The sequence below is a fragment of the Ailuropoda melanoleuca genome, chromosome 11, assembly GCF_002007445.2.
Source record: "Ailuropoda melanoleuca isolate Jingjing chromosome 11, ASM200744v2, whole genome shotgun sequence".
NCBI classification, from domain to species: Eukaryota; Metazoa; Chordata; class Mammalia; order Carnivora; family Ursidae; genus Ailuropoda; species Ailuropoda melanoleuca.
Window position 1 is genome coordinate 49049606 of NC_048228.1, and position 27721 is coordinate 49077326.

At 34.7% G+C, this 27721-nt stretch overlaps 1 protein-coding gene across 2 annotated transcripts in view; it reads right to left on the minus strand.

Annotated features, from left to right (window-relative positions):
* The window catches only part of MRPL1 (mitochondrial ribosomal protein L1), an 87082-nt gene that overhangs the window by 24568 nt on the left and 34793 nt on the right, over window positions 1-27721 (minus strand). For both annotated transcript variants that reach the window (XM_002912485.4, XM_034671647.1), the window contains exon 7: window positions 13732-13838. In XM_002912485.4, coding sequence (XP_002912531.2) covers window positions 13732-13838 — 107 coding nt within the window. The remainder of the gene's footprint in view (window positions 1-13731; window positions 13839-27721) is intronic.

Sequence of the window (27721 nt, forward strand, 5' to 3'; positions counted from 1 at the left end):
GGGCAGGTGATAAGGGAAAGATTTCTCAGCATTCAGTATACACAGATTCACTTATTCTTCATTTTCAATTTTCTCAACTCCCAAACTCCCCCAGGTTAGAAACTCTCTGTTTTAATCTTTCCATCCACCTGCCAGCATGGGAAAGGACAGTTACCCAGTGTCATGAAGTATTTAAGAATCTTCAACAGTTTTAGATAATGTTCTCTATTTCAGAGGGTTTTCGTCCCATCCCCAGACATACCACTAACACCCAGTTCCAGAGGTATCTAGAGGGAGATCCTGTGCCTTGTGCAAGATCCTGAAATGTAGACTAATTTTTTTGGCTTTCTCCATTGCTTAGATTTGGCATTTTCTAATCAGTTATCACTGCAATGTTCAATATACTATCATGACCTGGAAGCCTCACAATACATGTTATTTTCAAGTGTCACTGTTATACTTGAAAAAAGGAATACCAATCTTACACCACAGGCCATAATGAAAGACTCCAGAAATTTTTAAAAGTAGAAACTACAAACAGTGCATTCTTCAACAATAAGGCAGTCAAACTAAAACTTAACTAAAACTTAAACAAGTCAAAAAGGTTATTTTTTTTTAAAAAGGTTCCAAATTTTAAAAAACTGTGCCAAATAAGATTAAAAAGTACCATGTCACATTGTTTAAAAAATAATGACAAGAAAGCTAAATATCAAGACATATAATCGAAGGCAAATTCACAGATTTAAACTCTTTGGAATCTAAGAAACAAAGCAGATGAACATAGAGAAAGGTGGAAAAAAGAGAAAGGGAGGCAAACCATAAGACATTCTTTTTTTTTTTTAATTTTTTTTATTTATTCGACAGAGACAGAGACAGCCAGTGAGAGAGGGAAACACAAGCAGGGGGAGTGGGAGAGGAAGAAGCAGGCTTATAGCAGAAGAGCCTGATGTGGGGCTCGATCCCATAACGCCGGGATCACGCCCTGAGCCGAAGGCAGATGCTTAACCGCTGTGCCACCCAGGCGCCCCAAACCATAAGACATTCTTAATTATAGAGAACAAACTGAGGGTTACTGGAGGTGGTGGGTAGGGGGAAGGGCTAAACGAGTGATGGCTACTGAGGAGGGCACTTGTTGGGATGAGCACTGGGTGTTATATGTAAGTGATGAATCACTAAATTCTACTCCTGAAATCAATATTATCCTATATGTTAAACAACTAGAATTTAAATAAAAACCTGAAACAAACAAACAAAAAAAGAACAAATCTGATATAAAACTTAGAAAATTAGAAAACCAACAACAGCAAAAATCTTAGGGTAACAGGATAAAGAAAAAGAGCAAATCAATAAATTATATATAGAAAAAGGTACCAAAAAACAAATTCCTCAAAAACCATATCAAAAAATAAAACTACTTTGAAAAACACACACAGGAGAATGTTCTCCTGTGCTTCAGAAAATAACAAAGGTATCTATTACTTTCTCTAAGCAAACTACTTTTACTAGTTCTTCTAAGCAAATGTGGCAAAATTAGTGAATCTAAGTGATGAGAATATAGTATATAGGTGTTTTCATTGAACTATTCTTTCAACTTTTCTATTCATTTAAAATTTTTCAGAATAAAAAACTGAAGAATATATGCAGACATTGAGGACATTCATAAATAGGAGCTTAACTAGAGGTAAGAATTTATAAAGCAATAAATTCCAAGAAAATGTGTGGTATTTAATTTCTTTACTTTCTTACCAGAAACGTAATGAATATGGTTTAAGTGCCATTCAGATTTTCTTTTCTAAAGTGCTATGAATCCAGGACCCCCATTGTTCTAAGAGAAAATGAAGATAAAACATCAAGGTTCCTGATTTTATGGTTTTTCAGAAAATACTATAATGAAAAGTCATTTTTAAAATCCTCACTTTATGTACATTTTACTTGAAAAGAATTCCTTCGAAGTGAAAAATTAAAACAGAAAACGTTGACTGGAAATATAGCAGGTCTTCACTAACCATTTTCAAAGGCCAAACACTTTATTTATAAAGTGTGGAAAATTCTGACAAGTTGCTGTGCTGACAGCAAAACACTTAATAAAGGAAACAAGACTATTAAAAAAATTATCTGAAATTAAGTAGATTCACAGTACATTGCACACTTTAAAAGGTCCAGCGTGCATTACAATGCAAATCTATGTCTTTATCCTCAAACTTTATCCAACTTTGTTAATCACAAAAGATTTTTCAATTAGAACTGATTTGAAAATCAAAGCCTAAAATCCATGGAAACTACAATGAGGACTTCTACATATGTGAGATTCTAATAAACTGGATTTAGACATAAAACTTAGATTAGTTGAGGAGGCCAGGTTAAAAAAAAATAGCTTAGTTGTTAGTTGAAAACATACATACAGAAACATGGGGCTGATTTATAGGCTCTTTTAGGAGTATATATAATAGGCCACGAGAGTAATATAATTTATTATGGTTTCAAATACTATGCTAGGCTAAATACACCAAGTAAGCACACTGCAAATTTTCCTTTAAACTACAGTGCATGTCCTCAGTTCCGGATAAATGCTTCCTACTTCAAGTCTTAATGTACCATATTTTATAGCTCTAGTAATTTTTCCTAATGAAAAGTTCTGTCCCTTAATCTCCACCATTCTCAGCAACTACATTACCACACCTGTTTTTGAAACGTGAGGCAGTCAACATCAACCAAAGCGAAAGGAGACAAAGAGAGACATTTTAGTATTTGACAAATATAACAGTATTATGTGTGTCTCTGTAAAATGGGAAATCCCATATTAATAGAAAATTAGAAAGAACTTTTACCTTATAAAAAAGGAAAACAATAAGAAATAAAGGAAAATAATAAGAAAGCCAATCAACAATGCAGCTGTTCTATAATTACACTTAGAAGTCCGAAAAAATGTAGGCTGGAGGCCAAGTATCTTAAATCACACAAGAAATCTATCAGTGAGAAAAAAAAACAAGGCATGTTCTGAAAGCCTCACAGCTAACATAAAATGAATTTGTGGTATGTTATAAAATACTAATGGGCACCCTTTGAAAATTACTTCAAAGTCTTTATTCTGGCAGGTTTTATTATATCTGGACATAGTTTCATTTTCTTGTTTAATATCAAAATATACACCTGGCTAAGCATTTCTACAAATAAAGGACAGGATTCTTAATTCCCTCATTCTGAGAAATTCCAGGAATTAAAATTTTCACTTTCAATATTACTCCATTAGTACTGTTTGAAAAGTTTGGTATAAATAAAATTTTTATAAAACATCGATTCACTACATATACATTTAAAATGTCTTTATTTCTAACTGATCTTCAATTGGCAGTAGCTTTCATTATTCATACATTTGTATATACATTCCTTCAACAATTACTTATTGCACACCTACTATTTATTCTAAGAACTAGAGATAGAGCAATAAACAAAATGAACAAAAATGCCTTTTATTTTTTTATTCTTTTAGGTTTCTTGGCTCCTCCTCAGCTGTGCCAAAGCCTTAATAATTTCTCAAATCCAGCCAGTTTTCTTTTAAATAAAGTTTTCCTGGGCTCATGGCCACTCAGCTAGCACAGATCTTCAGCTACCCCAAGTGCATAAGCTCTGAACCATGGTATGGGGGCAGACGTGAGGAGGTCAATGGTTCACATGCTTGAAAGAAAGCTGCTTGCTCTCCACCCCCTTCTTGCCTCCTTTACACAGGCTACAAATCAGACATGGTACCAGCAAGATTCAACCACACAGAATAAAACACCCTAGGAGATGATAAAAAATAAAAGGGTCAGGGGGAAGAACCTTGACCCCTGGATGACTCTGGAGCAGAACAGCCCTAAATTGCCCACCAGCTCAAACTTGGGAGAAAAATAACTTTCTACCATGGTTAAGTCACTGTTATGCGGTCCCTTTAAAACAGTTAAAATAATATAGATGTGCTGGAGCCCACTCATCATTTTGTGTATTATTTTAAAATACGAATAATGACCCTTAATTTACCTGGTGTGTATTTTCAGACTCCTCATAGAAGCCATCCGTGATCTACTCCATGCCATGATTACATTAATCACTGCTTTTGTACAACTTCTTCATATATTACATGTATCTCTATTATTACACTTATCACACTCTACTTTATTTCCATATTTATCTCACTATTAGATGAATCTTTCTTAAGAAAAAAGGTCTTATTCTTTTTTGTATCACACTATGTCTGGCACAGAGTACTTAATATTTATTAAACAAAACACATTAAATTGGTTGTTTTTTTGTTTTGTTTTTTCTTTTTTTTTTGGTTAGGTTATAAATGAACTACTAATTTTTCCTATTCAAAGAATAAAATTTAAGAAAAATCAATAAATGAAGATATTTTTTATATAGGATGCGGTGAAAATGTCTAATACATTATGGGTCAAAAAAAACATTGGGTAGAAAAGGCCTTATTTTCAGTAATTAGCAGATACCATGCAATCTCAGTGTTTGTGAACACTTCAGTTTACAAGCACTTTCAGTGACCATAGTTCTTATCAATTTCATTTAGTAGGCACTAGTAAACAAAGCAACTCATGGTAGAGGTGAGTCAGACAGGGTCCACAGTAAAGGGAGTCACAGGAGCCCACACAGAAAAAAAAGAGAGTGGTGGAGAATCATAGCAGGCCTAGAAATGTGAGAAATAAAGAAGAATGGTGGGGGGGGAACAGATGAGGAAACCCTGAATCTTAAGTAGAACAAAAGAAGACTGCAACCAAAGAAGAAAACAGTGGTAATATTTACCTTGGAATTTTTAAGCTATAAAAAGTACACACACACTCACACACACACCAGTAACGGATAAAATCAATTATCAGTTATCACCAACAAACTGATAAAATGATTACATTTGATAATACCTAATTCTGGTGAGTATGTGAGGCACCATAACACAATACTGGATGAATTATAAGTTAATATGAACATTTTAGAGAGCAATTTAGCGATACTTACAATAACATTTTCTTTTTTTTTTTTAATATTTTATTTATTTATTTGACAGAGAGAAAGACAGCCAGAAAGAGAGGGAACACAGGTAGGGGGAGTGGGAGAGGAAGAAGCAGGCTCTCAGCAGAGAAGCCTGATGTGGAGCGCGATCCCAGGACTCTGGGATCATGCCCTGAGCCGAAGGCAGACGCTTAACCACTGAGCCACCCATGCGCCCCAAAAACATTTTCAATATACATTCTATTTCTGGAAATTTGCCTTCAGGGTATACTTGGAAAAAACTGGCAATATGTATTTGTAAGACTGTCATTAAAATATTATTTGTAATAGCAAAAAACTGGACATGATCTAAATGTCCATCAACAGGCAATGATTATTATACATGCACACAAGGGAATACAACTCTATGCAACCATTAAAAAGAACAGAACAGATTTCTTTGCAGCTTTGAAGACATCCAGGCTATTTTAGCGGAAAAGAAAAGTATGAAACAGTGTGTGTGGCTGATCTTGTATGTGAGTCAATTTTTATAAAGGTGTTTATGTTATGCCTTAACATTTCTAGAAGGACAAACTATTTTTTTAAATGTATTTAGTTTAGGGGCGCCTGGATAGCTCAGTCAGTTGGGCTTCCAGCTCCTGATTCCAACTGAGGTCATGATCTCACGGAGATGGAGCCCCATGTTGGGCTCCACGCTCAGTAGAGTGTCTACTAGAGATTATCTCTCCCTCTCCTTCTGCCCCTCCCCATGCTCACGTGCTCTAAAATAATAAATTTTTAAAAATCCATTTTAAAAAGTATATTTATTTTTAGTAATCTCTACACCCAATGTGGGGCTTGAACTCATGACCCTGGGATCAAGAATCGGGTACTCTTCTCACTGAGCCAGCCAGGCACCCCAACAAAAAACTATTAATAACTTGTTCTGGGAGAAAACATTGCAGGGAGAGGGGCTTTAGTGTGTTCTTTTTGTAAACTGCTCGAATTTAACCAAGTGCATATATTAATCTGAAAATTTTAAAATGTCAGCGGAGTTATCTGGACAGGAAAATTATGACTATTATATTGTCTTCTATATTATAAACTCAGATAAACTCTTTTAAAATTATCTAATTACTATCTGAAATTGAACTGCTATTTAGAATATATATACTAGCCAGGCTAGCCAGGTACATAATTATGTCTCACATTTTTAGAGAATCTACCTTAGTTTCATCTCTTTTTCATGGAAAGAACCATAATTTTAAAGTAAGTTAGGGTCCAGTTAAATGTGTTTTTCTCCTATGTGAATCTTTATTTTTAGTTTCATGCTTTAAAATCTTTCCCTTAAATTTGGTCACTTAGCAATTTACTTTTATCCCAATCAACATATTCTTCATGCTGAGAAAAAATAAATGGTGACTACTTGACAGTCAGTTGACTGAAAAATAAAATATTCCAATGATAACCTGTTGTGTCTGCATGATGTTCAACATATCACTTAAATGGCATTTTCATAAATAAAAACTTGAAAAAATAAAAAATAAAGAATACTGAGCCAAAAGTGAAGGAAAAAACATATAAAAATATTTTTTTCTCTCAAAAAATAAATAGCATTTCACTGATAATAGGCATTTGATCTGACAGCATGCAGTCATAACCAATCTCATGAATATGAAAATTGTAGGCACAAATGGTAGGAAAGATTAGCAAAAAAACTAATTTACCTATAAGTAACACTACTGACAAATGTTAGATATTGGCTGGCTATAAGAGCATTTGTACAGGTTTGATATACAAGGGCATTAGTAGTTGAGTTCTAATACCCAAGACACTAATCTTCAAATCAGATAACTAAGAAAGATCATTACACTGATTGTACTTATCACTTTGATACAGAAGGAAAGCCAGCTTAAACTAATCAAGATCATTTTATATTACATCAATACTAGAAATGGATCTTGAAGCCATGTGGCAGTACAGACCCTTAAGAGAATTTTAACAAGGGATATCAAAATGATTTAATTTAAGTAAGACAGTCTCTTTTCTCCAGGCAAATAGAAACACAAAATTAATACATTTCACTCTTCCAAAAAACAACTTTTTAGATCAGGGGTCAGCAAACTTCTTCTCTAAAGAGCCTGAAAGTAAATATTTGTTTTGCAGGCTATATATAATCTTTGTCGCAAATTCTTTATTTTTTACAACCTTTAAAGTTGTAAAAAGCATTCTTAGCTCACAGGCTGTACAAAAACTGTCTGCAACTGGATTTGGCCCATGGGCTATAGTTTTTTGACACCCCCAATCTAGATACCTGCTTTCCTTCTATACACCAAAATGAGGACCCCTAATAGGCATGTGATACTATAAGTGCTCCTTCATCTGCATACTCCTTCTAAATCCAGTCCTCATATCACAGAGGTGGCAAAAACAAATAAAAACCCCAACATCTTCAATATTTCCAACTGTATAGTAAGAATAACATCACTCAGGCGCCTAGGTGGCTCAGTCAGTTGGGTGAACAACTCTTGGTTTCGGCTCAGATCACAATCTCGGGGTCCTGGGATCGAGCCCCATGTGGAGCTCCACGCTCAGTGAGGAGTCTGCTTAGGGATTCTTTCTCCCTCTGCACCCCCCCACTTGTGTTCTCTCTCTCAAATAAATAAATAAATAAATCTTTAAAAAACCAACATCACTCATACAAATCTCAAACTTTTGAGAAAGATGTATAATTTTGCTTTAAAATCTTTTTTTCCTCTGATAATTATAAATAAAATTCATGTAATACTTATATTAGATACAATTATAAACACATTTTTATTCCTTTTTAAATAACTATATTGAGGTATACTGACACATTGAACATTTTTAACTTGATTGAGGTATATTTTGCATATCATATTATTTATCATTTTCTAATTTATGTTTCTTGATTTTTTTAGTAAGCTTATCAGATTGTGCAACAATCACCGTAAGTCAGTTTTAAAACATCTTCATCACCCCACTATGATCCCTCATGCATTTACTGTTAATGCCAACACTTATTGCTTCCCCCACTGCTCAAGGCAGCCACCTATCTACTTTTTGTCTTCATAGTTTTGCCTTTTCACATAAATGGTGTCACATAGTATGTGGTTTCTATGTCTGATTTTTCACTGAGCGTAATGCTTTTGTGAATCATCCACACCAGAGCAGGTATCCATAGTTCATTTCCTTTTCATTGCTGAATAGTATTCCACAGGATATGTTGCACATTCCTAAAGTGACAATTTATTAAGTTTTGACATATGCATATACTCATGAAAACCTCACCAGTCAAAATAACAAACATGTCAATCATCCCCCAAAATTCCGTGTGCTCCTTTGTAATCCCTCCTTCCCGCCCCTCCCCATCCACTTATGCCCATAGCAATGACTGGTCTGCTTTCTATCACTATACATTAGTGACACTATATAAATTTACATTTGCCAGAATTTTATGTAAATAGAATCATACAGTATGTACTCCTCTGGCTTTCACTCAGTATAATCATTTTTAAATTCAACCATGTCAAAGCATGCATCAATTATTTTTTATTACTAAAGAATATTCTACTACATAGATATAACAAAGATTGTTTATACATTCACCTGTTAATGGACATGTGGAATGTTTCTGGTTTTTAGCTATTACAAATAAATCTGTTATAAGCATTTGTTCCTAAGTCTTTGTATGGACATATGTTTTCATTTCTCCTGGATAAATATCTAAAAGTGGAATGGTGGATCATCTAGCAGGTGGATGTTAAATTTCTTTTTTTTTTTTTTAAGATGTATATATTTATTGGAGAGGATGTGGAGAAAGGGGATCCCTCCTACATTGTTGGTGGGAATGCAAGGTGGTACAGCCACTCTGGAAAACAGTGTGGAGGTCCCTTAAAAAGTTAAAAATTGAACTACCCTATGACCCAGCCATTGCACTACTGGGTGTTTACCCCAAAGATACAGACGTAGTAAAGAGAAGGGCCATATGCACCCCAATGTTCATAGCTGCATTGTCCACAATAGCCAAATCATGGAAGGAGCCGAGATGCCCTTCAACAGATGACTGGATTAAGAAGCTGTGGTCCATATATACAATGGAATATTACTCAGCTATCAGAAAGAACGAATTCTCAACATTTGCTGCAACATGGACGGCACTGGAGGAGATAATGCTAAGTGAAATAAGTCAAGCAGAGAAAGACAATTATCATATGATTTCTCTCATCTATGGAACATAAGAACTAGGATGATCGGTAGGGGAAGAAAGGGATAAAGAAAAGGGGGGTAATCAGAAGGGGGAATGAAACATGAGAGACTATGGACTATGAGAAACAAACTGAAGACTTCAGAGGGGAGGGGGTGGGGGAATGGGATAGACTGGTGATGGGTAGTAAGGAGGGCACGTATTGCATGGTGCACTGGGTGTTATACGCAACTAATGAAGCATCGAACTTTACATCGGAATCCGGGGATGTACTGTATGGTGACTAACATAATAAAAAATCATTAAAAATAAATAAATAAATAAAGATGTATGTATTTATTTTAGAGAGAGAGAGTGAGCAAGCAAGTTGGGAGAAGGGGCAGAGGGAGAGGGAGAATCCTGAAGCAGACTCCCTGCTATGTGCAGAGCCCAATGTGGGGCTCAGTCCCAGGACCCTGAGATCATGACCTGAGCCAAAATCAAGAGTTGGCCGCTCAACCGACTAAGCCACCCAGGCACCCCTGGATGTTAAATTTCTTAAACTGCCAAATTGTTTGTCAAAGAGGTTGTATCATTTTACACTGCCACAGTAGTGTAAGTGTTCCAGTCTCTCCACATCCTTACCAATACTTGCTATGGTCGGTCTTTTTAATTTTAATCATTCCAACAGATGTGTACTGATATCTCACTGTGGCTTTAATTTGTATTTCTGTAACAACTAAAAATGTTGAGTATCTTTCAAAGTGTTTGTCATTTGTTTGCCTGTCATGTGTTTGTCACACCTTGATGAGATATGTTTAAATCTTTTGATTTTTAAAACTGGGTGTTTTAAATTATTGAGATTTAAGAGCTCTTCATTTATTATGGATTTATCAGTTATATGATTTGTAAATATTTTATCCCAGTCTGTGATTTATCTTCTCTTAAAAATGTCTTTTAAAGAGCAAATGCTTTTAATTTTTATACAGTGCAATTTATCAGTTTCTTTTGTGAATCATGCTATACTTTTCATTTCACATCTTAAAAAAAAAAAAAAAAGAAAACTCCCTAACTCAACTTTTTCTTTCACAAATTTTATAATTTTAGGCTTTACGGTTAGGTCTTGGGATACATTTAAAGCTAATTATATATGGTATGAAGTTATGGGTCAAAATTCATTTTACTGTATTTAGATATTCAACTGTTCTGGTACCATTTCTCAAAAAGACTAATGTTTCTCCATTAAAAATGACTTTACAACATGTTTTAAATCAGTTGTCCATATATGTTTTGTTTTGGTTTTTGGGGACTTTATTTCATTATTATTTTGTCTTTTTTGACGTCAATACTACAGTGTCTTAAATACTGTAGCTTTATAAATCTTGAAATCAGATAGAGCTCTAACTTTGCTATTTGTCAAAGTTGTTTTAGTTATTCTAGATCCTTTGTATTTCCATATGAATTTAGAAACAGCTTGCCAGTTTCTACCAAAAAAATGGCTATACGGGATTTTGATCAAGAATGTGATGACTCTATACATTACTTTGGGGACAAGTGACATCTTAACAGTACTGAATTTACTGATCCATAAACATCATACCCCTCATCATTTATTAGATCGTCTTTAATTTCCTTCAACTATGTCTTGAAATTTTCAGTGTATGGATCTTTCAGCATCTTTTGTCAGATTCATCTTCTGAGTATTGATATTACTATAATTATTATTTTTAAATTTAAATTTTTAAAAAAATTAATTTCTAATTGTTGCTGTTACATAGAAGCAAAACTGATTTTTGTATATTTGTATCCTGCAACCCTAACTTACTTCTTTGTTTTAGTAGCTAGATCAACCGTGAATAATAACTATTTTACTTTCTCCTTTCTCATCAGGGTGCTTCTTTTTTTTGCCTGATCTCACTGCCTAGAATCCCTAAATCAATGCTGAACAGAAGTGGGGAAAGTGGACATCCCTAACTTGTTCCTAGTGTTAGAAGAAAAGTATTCAGTCTTTTACCTCTAAGTATAATGTTAGCTGTTGTTTTTTCTTAGATGCCTTTTATCAGGTTGAGGACATTAACTTCTACTCCTAGTTTCCTGAGACTTTTTAAATCAGGAATGAATGTTGGATTCTGTCAAATGCTTTCTCTGTATCTACTGAGATGATCAGACAGCTTTTGGTTTATACTTTGTTAATATGGTAAATTTAATGATTGATCATTGAATGTTAAACTAACTAGTATTCCTAGGATAAACCCTACTTGGTGATGACAATGTTATCCTTTTTTATATATATTGCTGGATTCTATTGGCTAAAATTTACTTTATAATCTTAACATGTATTTTCATGAATGATACTGGACTATATCTTTCTTTGCTTGGTTTTGGTATCAAGGTAATGCTGATTATCATTAGGTGAAAGAGTAAATCAGGCCCCTGTTAATCCACGTTAGCCAGAAGTAGAAGTCTGTTTTATAATCATTATTTCAATCACTCTTTCCTAGGCTAGAAAGTATGCATCATTATTAACTTCATTTCGCATTTAGGGGGAATGGGGGAAAACTGAGGCCCAGAGAGCAAGGGAACACAATTCCAGTCTGGAACTAGGATTTGAATCCAGACAGCATAAATCTAAAATCCACTCTCTTAATCTGCTATACTATATAATACTATAATATTTAAGTTGTATTCAAAAAGATTCTCTTTAAACGCAGAAATTAATTTATTTTTCATTAAGAAAAAGCATTCTCCCTCTAAATGATACAAGCAGTCTGTCTGGGGCCCATGTAATCACTTAAGAACTATGGTATTTGTTGAGAAGAATAAGTGAGATGCCACAGTTTCTTATATACCGAGTCAGGATCCATATAAACTATTAACTACTGAATATATTGAAAACATTACTCAGTAAAAAGAAAAGATCCAGCTGAAAAGAAATAGTCTTATAAAGATGTCCTACAGTCCCCAAAAGTCCAATTAAAACAGTAACAATGGGGAACCTGGGTGGCTCAGTGAGTCGAGCATCTGACTTGGTTTGGCTCAATTCATGATCTCATGGGTTGTGGGATCCAGCCTTGTGTCAAGCTCCCTGCTCAACGGGGAATCTGCTTGAAGATTCTCTCCCTCTGTCCCTCCCTCTGCTCTCTTTCTCTCTCTAAAATAAAATGCATCTCTAAAAACAAAAAACAGTAACAACTGCTGCTACCATTTCAAATGTTTATTTAATCTTCAAAACCACATTGTGAAATAAATATTACTATGTAAATTCTATAGCTCAGAAACTCAAGACACAACATTAAGAAACTTGTTTCAAGTCTGCCATCCCATAAGTAGCAGAATAGGTATTCAAACCTCAGTCTCTACAACTCTAGAATATTTTCTTAAAATTTCCATTTTTTTCATTTGCTTTTTACATTACAATGTTATCATCCCTAACAAACAAGAAGCACTGCCAAGGACCTTTTGGTAATAAGGGAAGTGCAACATCAGATTTTAGCAGGACACAATGCCACACAATTGGTGCTGAGCTCCGACGTAATGACAGCAATGAAGGCTTTCCCAATCCCTGACTGAATTAAACTGTTTTGCCTTCTTTCTAAAGCAAGTTTTCCTTCCATAAAACTAGCTGAGTGCCTTGTCTCTACTTCTGATCATCTATAGCAGGCATAGCTCAATTAGCCTGGCCTACTAGCTGCTGGCTATAATGCAGAATTCCTCTTAAGAGCAGGATGGGAAAAGGAGTAACAGCTATTCAAATAATTCCAGGCCTGAGGCAAGATGGTGCTGGGCAAAGAGCCTGGACTCTTGAAAAGACTGCCAATATTCAAATACCTATTCTGCCTCATAGTAGCTGTGAAACCTTGGAAAAATTATTTAACCTCTTTGGCCTTCATCCATAAAATGGGATGATAATTTGTCCTCTCATAGTGTTGAAGATTAAGAGAGAGAATATATGAAATGAAGAGAGTTTAGAATAGTACCTGGCACTTGTGAGGCACTGTTTAAATCTTATTATCAATATCACTATTATTCTTATGGTTACTGAACAGGAGAAAGTACTTTAGAGATTCCTTAGCATAAAGAAGATATTAGCAAATAACTATGTATCTAAAAACACAGTCCTATAAACCTGACATATTCTATAAGTAGGCAGTTTTTAAAACACAAGCAAGGATAGTCAAACAGTTCATAAAAATAAGGCAAATTACTCAATTCCATTATGGTATTAAATACCTACTATGGGCTCAGCAATAGGCAATGTTTCACAGGGGATACACCAGATCTAACCCTACTCTCAATAAACTTAGAATATCAGAGAGCAAAAAATACATACTCGGAATAATCAAATAAAACAAAATACAATATCACTGAGTGGCACATGAAGGAATTCTCAAATACCACTAAAATTTATGAGTTCAATCTACAGAATTAAAAAATTATCTCTGTATATTTAGTGCTACTCGTGATGCTAGTGCCAAAAACAAGTTCAAAGGACTGGCATATTATATTATAAATTATCAGTCACTCAAGCAAAAAACAAAGATGGTTATTTAATAATTTCAATTGTAACTTACTGTTGCTATTTTGGTCTCGAGAAAGTTCTCCCTTTCTTCATCTACCTTAATTTCATGTCCAGTTTTAAATAATTCAAGCATTTTGGGTATGTCACGGCCAATAGAATCTGGTTAGAAAAATTAAAAATCCAAAGTTATTACTACATATAAAAAAGTAACAAAAATTACTGAGTAAGAGAAACATTCATCCTATATTAAGATATAGCACACAAGTCGTGGCACACAGACTTTAGAGTGGTCCCCAAGATGCCCATTTCCTGGTTTCATGTCCTTTTCGTAACCCCCTCCCCTTGAGTGTGGATGGGAGCTACAGCTTGCTTCTAACCAAGAGACAGGATGCTTATATGTACATGATTACATTACATAAAACTATAATGCCCATCTTGGAGGAGACTCTCTTCTTTACTGATTTTAGAAGAAGCAGCTGCAATGTTTGAAGCTGACATAGGAAAAGGGCCCCAAGACAAGAAACTGATGCCCTCAACCTAGCAGCCTACAAGGAAGTGAATCCTGCCCCAAAGCCACATGAGTCCAGAAGTGGATCCTTCCCCAGTCAAGTCTCAGATGAAACCACAGTCCTGACTGATGCCTTGATCAAAGCTTTATGAGACACTGAAGCAGAGGACCCAGCTTAGCTGTACACACATTCCTAACATACAGAAACTATGAGATAATAAATGTGTGTTGTTTTACACCATTGAATTTGTGGTAATATTGTTGCACACTAATAGATAACCAATAAATAAGTATATGCAAGGATGATGTTTATCACACTTTAGAAACTTAATTAAGGACAAATTAAAATCTGTAAGATTTTCTGTGATAAAAGCAAACAGCACAGTTTTGAAATCTTTTATGAAGTTTTTACCTACTTTCATGTGAAACTCACCTGACCTGCCTTACCATAAAAAAAGGGAAAGGAACTAGAAGACACAAGATTTAGCAGTAGAAATAATAATCACAGTGACTGATAATCTAGAGGCAGTTCATTATGGCATAAATGGCTACAGAAGCTGGCATGAAAAAGTTAGGAATTGAAACTCAATGTATTGGATTTTAATGTCACTTTGTCCTCCATTATGGTAGAAAAAGAAGTACAACTGAATATAGAAAGGGAAAAAATGGAGTAAAGGTAAAAATTAAGAATTTTCAAAGGACCACACAGAAGACTTCAAAAATAAACTGTACCTTCCAAATATTAGTAACATTTAACTCAAATTTAATACACAAAAATACAAGTTTTTAATATTTCATGACACCATACCTGAACTTGAAAATTTTTTAATTTTGTACATAGAAAATATGAATTATTTGAAGAGTAAGGAATACAATAAGGGATGTGCTACTAAAGACACACCACTCTTATACGTCTCCAATAATTCTTCCCATGATAAGTCAATGTGAAGATCTCATTAAATAGAGTACAGTATGTTTTCAGCATACAGTACTTCCAAGGATCATCTGGGGAGTTGTTCAGTATGGCTCAGGAGCATTTCACTATAAATGAAAGCAATTATCCACAAGGAAGTTATAATCTAATTGTAACTGATGCGGAGAAAAGGGACTTGCAGATAGAACAACTACTAAAAAAACGCTACTTTTTCTTAGTATCACATTTTGATGTAACTAGTAAACAGTTATGAAAAATAATATGATACAAACAATAAATGCTAATAGTAGTGTACAAAAAATAGGAACCTGGTTAAATCATTTATATCTCTACTTAAACTTATTTCTTAATAGTGCCTTCTACATAGTGAGAGCTCAAGAATTATGTTGACTAATCTAAATCTAGAACCACAATACCTTCCTTTCTGTCACTGTGAATCAAGAGTCTATGCTCTTAGCCAAGGCCAACCCTCTTCATTTGTGCACTGGATCCCACCCGGCTCTTCTCTCTACTACACTATCAATTTTCTTAGAAAAGAAATCATCATCATCATCAGCTTACCAACTTGCTATAAAATCTCCCATCTTAAAATAAAACAAGTCTACAACTACATATTGCCTTCCAGTGACCAATACTTCCCTGAAGAGTGTAAGTTCTCAAAACAGCTGTCTATCCTTTCTCTACTTCTTCTCCTTCCACTTTCTCTTAATTCTACTTCAATCAGGTTATCATCCACTGAAAATACTGTCAAGGTCACCAATGACCTTCACAATGACAAATCCAATAATCATTTCTCAATGTTCCTCTGACTTAACCTATCAAGAGCAGCTCAGAGTACATCTCTCCTTTTCCTAAAATATCCTGGCTTGTCCTCTGAAACACTGCTCTCACTGGTTGTTCCACTCAATTTGTTGGCTGAGCCACCCTTACCTAGGTGATTTACAAAGAATAAACTACCTCAGGGCTCCATCATTTGACTTCTCTTTCTAATCAATCACACCTTAGCAATCTCATCCAGATACGTGGCTTTAAAAACCATTTATCCACCGTTAAGTACCAAACACACATCTCCAGCCACAACCTCTCTCATGATCACCAATCACCTACTTAATATCTCTGTCTAGATGAAGGTCTAGATAATTAGTAAGGAGTACAAAGGAACAAATGTCTGCTGAAGAATGAACATATAAACGCCTTCACAATGTTGAGTCTGATCTCATAGTGACATTGTAATAATGAGTGTGAAAGACCAAGGCTTAGGAAGAAAACAGAAATAGTTTTGCATTAAAACATACTGAAGAGAAGGTTCTAATGGAGTACTGAAAAACATATAGTGTGTGTACAGTTAGAATAAGAAACCAGAAAAAAAGTGACAGATTGGGGGTAATGATGAAGATTTGAGTTTTCAGGTCAGTTCTATCCCAAAACAAAATTTTCTTTCTTTGACCTTACATATTCCTTTTTCTACCTCTTTGTCTTATAACCAAAGTTTGTCGATGTTAGTTTGCATTCACCTAATGACCAAGATGTTGAGCATCATTCCTACTGCTTAATGGCCAATTGTACATCTTATTTTGTAAACTGCGTGTTCAGTTCTTTTGCCCCTTTTTAAAAATAGTCTTCTTACTGAGTTATAAGAGTTGTTTGTATATTCTAGGAATAAGTCCTTTGTCAGATAAATATGTAGCAAATATTTCCCCCAAACTGTGGCTTGTCTTTTCGTTTTCTTAGTGGTGTCTTCCTGTGACCCATGTTTTTAATTTTGATAGTCCACTGAAGCAACTTCTTCTTCCATGGCTTATGCTTCTTTGTCCTAAGAAATCTTTGCCTAATCCAGGGCCATAAAGATTTTCTTCCAGAAAATTTTCATCTAGAATTTCATGGCTTTAGCCCTTACAATTAGATCTGTGATCCATTTTTAATTAATTTTTGTGTTTGATGTGAGTTATTTTAGAAACATTCACTGAAAACCATTCTCTCCAAAGAATATTCCAAATTCCGAAGAATTTGTCAACTTCAAAAAAAAATTTTTTTTAAGCTTTCTGGGAGCTTGACCGGGACATAAATCTGTAGAAAATTTAAGAAAAAAATCCTTCTTAATAATAGTACCCTTCAAATCCATAGCAATGCTATGTGCCTTTATTTACTTAGGTATTCCTGATACTTTTAGCAACATTTAGCAGTTTTCTGCAAGTAGGTTCTCCATCTTTTGTTAAATTTATTCCTTGTTTTGACTTATCATTCCTTTTCTTTTTTTTTACTTTTTTATGCTCTTATTAATGGAACTGTTACAAATTTCATTTTGATTGGCTATTGCTGGTACAGAAATAGTTGATTTTGTGTATTCATCTTAAATATTGAAACCTCACTAAATTCACTTATTAGAATTCACTCACTTAGAATCCTAACTTGTGGATATAAATACAGTTTTATTTCTTCCTTTCCCATATGTATGCCCTTTATTTCACTGACCTTCAGTACAATGCTGAACATAAGTGGTGAGAGCTCAAACCTTTTGTTCCTGATTTTAGGTAGAAAGCATTCAGTCTTAATGTTCTCATCACTAAGAATGATATGAGCTGTTGCTTTCTCATAGATGTGCTTTGTCAAGCTGAACAAATTCACTTCTATTTCTAGTATTGAGTTCTTAGCATGAATGGCTGTTAGATTTTGTCAAATGTTTTCCCTGCATCTACCGAGATGATCTTAAGGTCTATTTCCTTTATTCTATTAATGTGATATATTATAATGATGTTCAGATGTTAAACTAATTTTGTAATCCTACAATAAACTTTCTTGGTCAATGTTTACTAACCTTTACATACGTACATACATATATACATAAAAACATACTGCCGGACTCAATTTGCTAAGAATTTGTTAAGAATTTGTGTTTCTATGTTCATGAGGGATATCAGTCTGTTGTTTTCTTTGCTTGTGATGTCCTTGTCTACCTCTGATATCTACCTATGATATGCTGAGCTCATAAAATGAGTTGGTAAGTGTTCCTTCCCTATTATTTTCTAAAAGAGGTTGTGATATATTGGTATTATTTTTGCCTTAAATGTTGGATAGAATTCACCAGTAAGAAGTCATGTGGCCCTGAACTTTTCACTGTGGGAAGCTGTAAATTACTAATTCAATTTCTTCAGCTGATATAGATCCAAGTAGATTTTCTATTATCTTCTAGGCACTTTGGTGATCTGTGTCTTACATGGAATTTGCCCATTTCATTGGCATAAAGTTGTTCCTAACAGTCCTTGTCTCAAAAGTCTATTTTGTCTGGTATTAATATAGTCAATCCAAGTCACTAATGCTTACTGTTTTCATGGTTTATCTTTTTTTTTTTTTTTAAGATTTTATTTGACAGAGAGAGAGAAAGAGTACAAACAGGGGAAGCAGCAGGCAGAGGGAGAGAGAGAAGCAGGCTCCCTGATGAGCAGGGAGGCTGATGTGGGGCGCAATTCCAGGACCCTGAGATCATAACCCGAGCTGAAGGCAGATGCTTAACCAACTGAGCCACCCAGGGGCCCCTTCATGGTATATCTTTACCTATCATTTTACTTTCAGCCCATTTGAGTGTTTGAATATAAAGTATGTCTCCTGTAAACACCATACAATTGGATTGTTTTTTTCTTTGTTTTATAATCTCTGGCTTTTGGATGGAATGTTTATTCATTCCATTTCCAATTAACAAAACTAATGATACGGCTGGATTTAGGTCTATATTTTAATGTGTTTTCTATTTGTCTCATCTCATATGTTCCTCTGTTCTTCCTTTACTGCCTTCTTTTCTTTTAAACTAAAATATTTTAGTATATCTTTTTTATTTTTTATTACTCTACTTAGTTTTAACCTGCATCTCTTTGTGTATGTTTTTTACTTACTCTAGAGATTACAATGTGCTCATTTATTTTCACAACCTACTTCATCTTAATACTGACTTCCAGGAAAACAGAATCAATTAGTGCCAGCCTAACTCCATCTTCCCTCCATCACCTGATATCATGATCATGCCCAAACCTGTTTCACCTCCTATATATTTCATAGTATACACTGGGTTACTCACAACAGAAATCAGGGGATCAGTCTAGATTTCTCCCTCTCCCTTACCCCCCACATCTAATCAGTAACTCCTGTTCATTCTGCTTCCTCAATATCCCACAACAGTTTTCCTCCTCTCAGTCTTTATTGCCACTGCTCAAATTCTGTCTTTACTCATCTTTTACTTAGACTACTGCATTAGCCTCCTACTGGTCCCTGTTTAAGTTTCACCATTTCCCCATTAGCACACTATCACTTAGACAGCTCCCACATATAGTTATTCTAATATACAAATCTTACATCATTCTTCTGAGCAACATTTTTCAATGGCTCCTAACTGCATAAAGGATAAAATCTAATCTCCACAGTACGTCACGCAAAGCCCTTGGTGATCTGGCCCACTGCCTATCACTGTCTAACCCCGCTGACCACCACTATCTGATAAAACATTATGTGCCAAATGATAGAAAGGTATTTATAATTTCCTGAACACAACTGAGTTTCTCATACTTTTGTGCATTAGTATAGGCCATTTCTTCTACCTGGAATGTTCTCCCCATGCATGTCAGAAAAGAAAATACTTACTCATGCTTAACCTCTCAACTTAGCTGCTATCTTCTTTATATAATCTGAATCTACAAAGTAGTCCCTCACTCCTCTCAGCACTCTGTACACTGTACACTGGTACACTTTCTGCATTTTAGTGCAGCAGTTTGTTCTTATCACTCTCACCTCTCGATTTCTATCTCCTTAAAAATGGGAACTATCTTTTCATCTTTCAACCCTCAGTACTAAGTGTACTGCCTGGCACATAGTAGGTACTCAATTGTTATGTGCTTATTCAAGAAATAAATTACAAAAGTAGAAATGATATACGAAGTCATGAAAAAGAATGAATACTCCTAAATTAATAGCAGAGAATAAATAGCTACCTTAGGAATTGCAGGGAGTCAATAATAATTGCAGTTCATTTATATTATGTACTTATTACCTAGCCTGTGCTAGCTCTTACATACACTATAACAAAAACACTATAGAGAGATGTTACCACAAAACCCATTTTGCAGATGAATAAACAGAGGCACAAAAATATTTTAAAAAATGGTTCAAGGTCATAGTAAGCGACAAACCCAAGACAAGAGAGGTTTATATTAACTACTGTTCTATTCTGCTTTTCAATACAGCCCAATGTTAAACCTTCACTGCTATTTCTAGGCCTCTCCTAGCCCTTACTGCTATGTAATTGCGCTCTTCTTCACTTTCTCTTTTCTCTGTACTTTTCTGTTCTTCTACTTCTCTCCTTGTTCTTTCTTCCTTTCCCTTTCTCTTCCTCTATCAATTTCCATAATGAACATAATCAGTACTAAACTATATAATCAGGTATTTCACCCTAATATTCTCTTTTCTTCTCTACCCAAGAATACCATAGGGAAGAAGTAGAATAAAACAATACAGGGACGACAAAGTAGGAACAGTTAGTAAGAAAGGAGGTGACTAAAGATCGTACAGTGTAAAATAAAGTTTCAAGAAACAAAACTAAGAAGAGATCTTTGTGGCAAAAGAAAGACTGATGATTATTACTGAGAGTAACATTTTAGTTGAATTATGAGAGAAAAGGATGTAAGAAAGAATAACACTTGGTAAAGAAATGGAGACACCCAACCAGTGAAGACCACTTGTTTAAAAAACTTGGTATAAAACAACAGAAAAGAGAAGATCATAGCTAGAAAGGATAGCTAAATCAAAGGTTTTGGGGGTATGTGTTTTGGTTTTTATTCTTTTGTTTAACTAGAGAATCTGAACATGATTAAATATTAAATTAAACCAGTTTGCCTGCTGCGAAAACCAAAAACTGTTAGTTCTGTGACGGCAAGGACCTTGTCTGTGTTGTTCATACTCACCACACTCAAGGCTTGGATGTACTAGATACTCAATAACTACACATACAGTTATTCTAATCCAAAAAATCTATAAATTATAGATAATTCACTCCTCAGTTGATTAATTTAATGCTGTATCTTCTATCAACTGAATGTTGCATTAAATGTGCATTCATTGTACAAATATTTGTTGAGTCCCACTATGTGCCACATATTACTCTAGGCCATGGGAATAGAATAGTGAACAAAACCAAAAAATGCTCATTCTCTAGTGAGAAGAATCAAATACACATCCACAATAAAAAATATAAAATGAAAGATGGAAATCATATGATCATCTTAGTAGATACAGAAAAAGCAATGACAAATTTCAACAACTGCTCATGATAAAAACTCTCAACATCGATACAGAAGGAATATGCCTCAACCTAATAAAGGCTGAATTTGACAAAACTACAGTTAACACTATTCTCAGTGGTGACAAACTGGGAGTTTTTCCTCAAAAATCAGGAATAAGATAAGGATGTCCACTCTTGCCACTTTCATTCAACACCTACTGGAAGTCCTAGCCACAGTAATCAGACAAGAAAAAAATAAATAAATAAAAGGCATCTAAACTGGTAAGGAAGAAGTAAAACTGTTACTATTTGCAGATGATATAATACTATACAGAACACCTTAAAGACCACCAAAAACTATTAAAAGTAATAAATGAGGGTTGCCTGGATGGCTCAGTTGGTTAAGTGCCTGACTTCGGCTCAGGTCCTGACTGCAGGGTCTCGGGATCAAGCCCCACATTGGGCTCTGCATTCAGTGGGAAGTCTGCTTCTCCCTCTTCCTTTGCCTCTTTCCGCTGCTAGCTCCCTCTCTCTTTCTCTCTCTCTCTCTCAAATAAATAAATAAAATCTTTAAAAAAAATACATGAATTCAGTAGGCTTGCAAGGTACAAAATTAGTACACAGAACTCTGTTGCATTTCTATACACTAACAATAAAGTAGAAGAAAGAGAAATTAAGAAAATAATCCCATTTATGATTATACCAAAAGAGAATAAAACACCTAGGAATAAATTTGACCAAGGAGGTGAAAGACTGAAAATTATAAAACATGGGTGAAAGAAACTGAAGATGACACAAACAAATGGAAAGATACTTCATGCTCATGGACTGAAGGAATGAATATTATGTTAAATTAAGTATTATGTTAAAATTTCTATACTACACAAAGCAATTTACAAATTCAATAGAATACCTATCAATACCAACAATATTTTTCACAGAACTAGAACAAATAATCCTAAAATTTGTGGAACCACAAAAGACCCTGAATACCCAAAGCAATCTTGAAAAAAAAAGAACACAGCTGGAGATATCATAATCCCAGATTTCAAGATATACTAAAAAGCTATAGTAATCAGAAAAGTATGGTACTGGCACAAAAACAGACACATGGATCAATGGAACAAGACAGAGAACCCAGAAATAAACCTACACTTACATGGTCAATTAATCTTCGACAAAGGGGGCAAGAATATACAATGGAGAAAAGACAGTCTCTTCAATAAATAGTGCTGGGAAAACTGGAAAGCTACCTGCAAAGGAATGAAACTGGACCACTGTTACACCAGACACAAAAATAAACTCAAAATGGGTTAAAGACCTAAATGTGGGACCTAAAACCATGAAACTCCTAGAACATAGGCAGTAATCTCAGACATCAGCCTTAGCAACATTTTTCTGGATATGTCCCCTCAGGCAAGGAAAACAAAAGCAAAATAATCTAATGGGACTACACCAAAAAAATAAAAAGCTTTTGCACAGTGAAGAAAATCATCCACAAAACAAAAAGGTAACCTACTGAGTGGGAGAAGATATGTGCAAATGATATATCAGATAGTGGGTTAATAGCCAAAATATATAAAGAACTTACACAACTCAACACCAGAAAAACAATCCAATTAAAAATGGGCAGAGGATCTAAATAGACATTTTTACAAAAAAGATATGCAGAGGGCCAAAAGACACATGAAAAGATGCTCAACATCACTAATCATACGGAAATGAAAATCAAAACCACAATGAGACAACACCTTACACCTGGCCAGAATGACTAGTATCAAAAACACAAGAAATAACAAGCGTTGGTGAGGATGTGGTGAAAAAGGAACCCTTGTGCACTGTTGGTAGGTATGTGAATTGTTGCAGCCACTGTGTGAAACAATATGGAGGTTCCTCAAAGATAGAAATACCATACAATCCAGTAATTGCACTGCCGGCTATTTACCCAAAAATGAAAAAGACTAAATCAAAAAAATATATATATGCGGGGTGCCTGGGTGGCACAGAGGTTAAGCGTCTGCCTTCGGCTCAGGGCGTGATCCCGGCATTAGGGGATCGAGCCCCACATCAGGCTCCTCCGCTATGAGCCTGCTTCTTCCTCTCCCTCTCCCCCTGCTTGTGTTCCCTCTCTCGCTGGCTGATTTCTATCTCTGTTGAATAAATAAATAAAATCTTAAAAAAAATATATACATATATATGTATATATATGCACCCCAATGTTTACTGCAGCATTATTTACAATAGCCAAGATACAGAAGCAACCCAAGTGCCCATCAATAGATAAATGGATAAAAAAAAAGATGTGGTGTACATGTATATGCAATGGGATGTTACTCAGCCATAAGCAAGTATGAGACCTTGCCATTTGTGACTGCATGGATGGACCTAGGGGGTATTATTATGCTAAATGAAATCAGACAGATAGAAAAAGGAAAATACTGTATGATTTCACTTACATATGTAATCTAAAAAACAAAACAAATGAACAAACAAACAAAAAGGCAAAAATGACCTATAAATACTGAGAACAATATGGTGGTTGCCAGAGTAAGATGCTAAGACTGTTAAGTCCTAAAAAATATAAAAAACCATAATAATGAAAAATACAGTGATAAGGGAATGTGGGGGATAACAGTTTATATAGGATAGTTATAGAAGGTCTCTCTGTGTAGGTGATATTTGAATGAGAAAGTGAACCAGGCTAATAAGCAAAGAACATTATAGACAGATGGGACAATAAGTCCAAAGATCAGAGAAGGAAGAACACTTACTGTGTGTGAGGAAGGGCAAGGAGGCCACTATAGCTAAAGTAAAGGAAAAGAAGGAAAGAGTAATAGAACGAGCTGTAATATATCAATAATTCATCTCTAGTAATTGTAATTATTCATAATAATCATTGGAATCTTTCACACATAGTTTTTAAACTAATACATGAGGGGGGAAATTTGGAAAAATTTCAAATGCATTACTGTGCAAAAATTCTCTATGTCTTAGTATTTTTCTTTACATAACCAGAGTTCTAATTGTTTCAATAATCCAAGCAATACTCTTAAGTACAGCATTTCAATCTACGAGTTAAAAATATTTCACATTAGGTTTCAGTAAGTTCACATCCACTAGTCTCAAATACGATACTTCCATAGAGAAAGCGGTGTCCTACTCAGTAGATGTGAATACTCTTTGGACAAGACTGCTACCACATACTTTTGACAAGACTCCAACTGAGCACTGATGTTCAATTCTATGCATTAAGAGGAATACCCATTAGTGAGTCCAATTTCCCAGTCATGTTCCTTTTTCACCTACGTGCCAATAACTAAGCATGGTTTAAAAGAATTCAACTTTCTCCATATACGCCATAATACCCACCCATGGGTTAATATGTAATAAAAAACTAATTCCATTAAGTCAAGGTATTTTTCATACTCGTATTTTTTGTTTAGTAAGTGCTAAAAGATATGTTAGCAATTTAGGGGCGCCTGGGTGGCACAGCGGTTAAGCGTCTGCCTTCAGCTCAGGGCGTGATCCCGGCGTTATGGGATCGAGCCCCACATCAGGCTCCTCTGCTATGAGCCTGCTTCTTCCTCTCCCACTCCCCCTGCTTGTGTTCCCTCTCCCGCCGGCTGTCTCTATCTCTGTCAAATAAATAAATAAAATATTAAAAAAAAAAATAAAAGATGTTAGCAATTTAAAAATCTAATTCATCAATAATATATATATATATATTAGAGATGAAAATTTCAGAAGGCACTTACATTGGAAGTAAAAAGCTAGCTGACAAGCAAAATGAAGCCCAATTTCTTTCAAGAAATTTAAAAAGGAAGTTTTAAATGCCTTTTTTTTTAAATAAAAAAGAAATAATACTAGGAAAAGAAGCCAAATGTGCATTTGAAAAAACAGAGAACTTGCCTACAGTTACGTAAGCAATTAAAATAAAATGAATAAAAATGCAGCATTAAACATGCTGCACAATGTGCACACTCAATCCAGCCAAGATAGTTACACCCACTCCCATTAGTAAAACAAAATGTAAGACAAAATGGGAAATGAATGAGCTCAGTTGCAGGGGCTTGTTTGTTTTTTAATTTCATCCATTTGCTCAAAACGTAGTTTCTATTTTACCCTAAAGTCTTTTGTTGGATATAAGGGGAATCAAATGTTCCTACACAAAAATCAGAATAAGCTCTGAAAATGCATAATACAAGCCTCATTTGTTCTAATGCACATCTGGTGTATTCTGTTTTAACATTTTTGACAGGTTAATCGTTTGTCTTCATGTTTAAAGAACACAAATGTTTTGCCAGTGCTGTTAAACAGATCCTGGGGTGGGGATGTGAAAAGACAATGTTAGAGAAGGAGAAAGGTCTATTTTTTTTAATAATAATTTTTTATTATGTTATGTTAGTCACCATACAGTACATCCCAATTTTTTGATGTAAAATTCCAGAAAGGCCTATTTTTTTCAAGATGCTTTGTTAAAGCAAATGGAAGCACGGGGATTCGTACCTAGGAAATCTGACCATGGTATACGGAAGCTATGAGTCATTATGAAAGTACAAATAAAGTCAATAAAAAAATAAACATTTTAAAGGGACACTTTTCTTATTTGAAATAAAGAAATACATTATTTGAAAACCTTTCAGGCTAAAAAACAATAGTCTCAAGTTTTATGATGAAAATCATAGTCAAGAAACTCAAGGCTAAAGAATAAAGAAAATAGAGGCCAAAAGGATTATTCAAAGAATGGAAAAGTAGCAAAGGTGACAGAGTTAATTTCTGTGAAAAATCAGTTCACTGTGCCAAGCAAGCAAGGAGATGACGGGACACTGATACATTCGGTATTCAGTTTCACTTTTAATTGACTATATTTAGTATTGTTTGGTTTTAGTGAGCTTGAATTTAATTAGAAACAAAAAAAAATTATGAGAAATATTTTCATCAAATTCAACTGTAATTCTGGTTTAAATTTTAAAATAATGTTCAGTTTCAGGTTTTACTTAGGAAAGAGTATAAGTCTGATTCCATTACAACAAACACTCCCATAACGGATATCCATAATAAAAAGCAACAAACCTCAGTCAGATACCTAACGAGGATGTGTTATTCAATGCAGGTTACCAAAGATAAACAAATAAAACTCTATGACAAAAGAATCGGAGAGGACATTTGAATTTGCTTAAAGTACAGAACACGATCTATAACTCAGGTTAAGTATAGTGGCTATCATGTATGATGAATTAGTTCAACTTGAATTAAAATTTGAACACGAATCTACTAAAACAATTTTGAAATACTTGTTCTGTTTATACTATAAAATTTACCCCAAATCCAGCACACCTGAAACAAACTATCTCAGCAAATGAACTTATTTTTCCTCCCAAATCTATTCCGTTTCCACTAATAATCAACTTATTAGGAGATCCTTAGGCTTCAAAAATCCCAGCATCATATGACTCCCCCTTTCTCCCCCTCAACCTGTCCATTCCTAACTGTTAGCACAAAGACCTAGTGTCTTTGACATTTATCTCCTTACTCCAGTCTCATTATGAAGACTTTAGTTTAAATATTACCTTTACTAGACTCTGGCAATTGCACTTAAACTAGTCTCCCCACTTCCAGTTTTGATTCATGCCAATACATGTTACGAGTTCTCTCTAGATTAAAGCTCTAAGGAACTCCCCACTTTAAAAACTTTTAAAAGATTCCTGCTAAAAACAAAAGTCCAAGCTTCTTAGGATCTTATTCAAGATCCTTCTCAATATGGTATCAATCATCCAGTATGATTCCCATTATTCTCTTTCACTTCAATGTAGGGGTACCATTCACTACAAGTCAAAGAGAACTGATATTTTTTGTACATGGCCTAGTCTTACTTACTAACTTACTTCAATGTATACAATTAATAGATTCCTTCTATTTAAAGTAATATCACCCTTAATCCACTCATTCAATTTTTCAAGGTACAGTTTTTATGTTTGTTGTTTGTTTTTTTAAGGAGGCTCCACACCCAATATGGGGCCTCAATTCACAACCCCAAGATCAAGAGTCACACGCTGCACCAACTGAGCCAGCCAGGAACTCCTCAAGTTATAGTTTAAATGTTATCTCCTTCAGCATGCCTTCTCTGATTTCCCCACCAATGTGTAAATTCCTCCTCTACTAAATACCTTCGGCATCCTGTGAATTTATCATATAATACTCCACACGAGGGCTATTTACATAGTGACATTACCTCTTACTAAATTTCATAAGGGGGAAATATCCATAAGAGGAAAGTTCCTTAAGGGAAATATCTATAGAGCCATGTACACAGTAAGCATTTATATATATATACACAT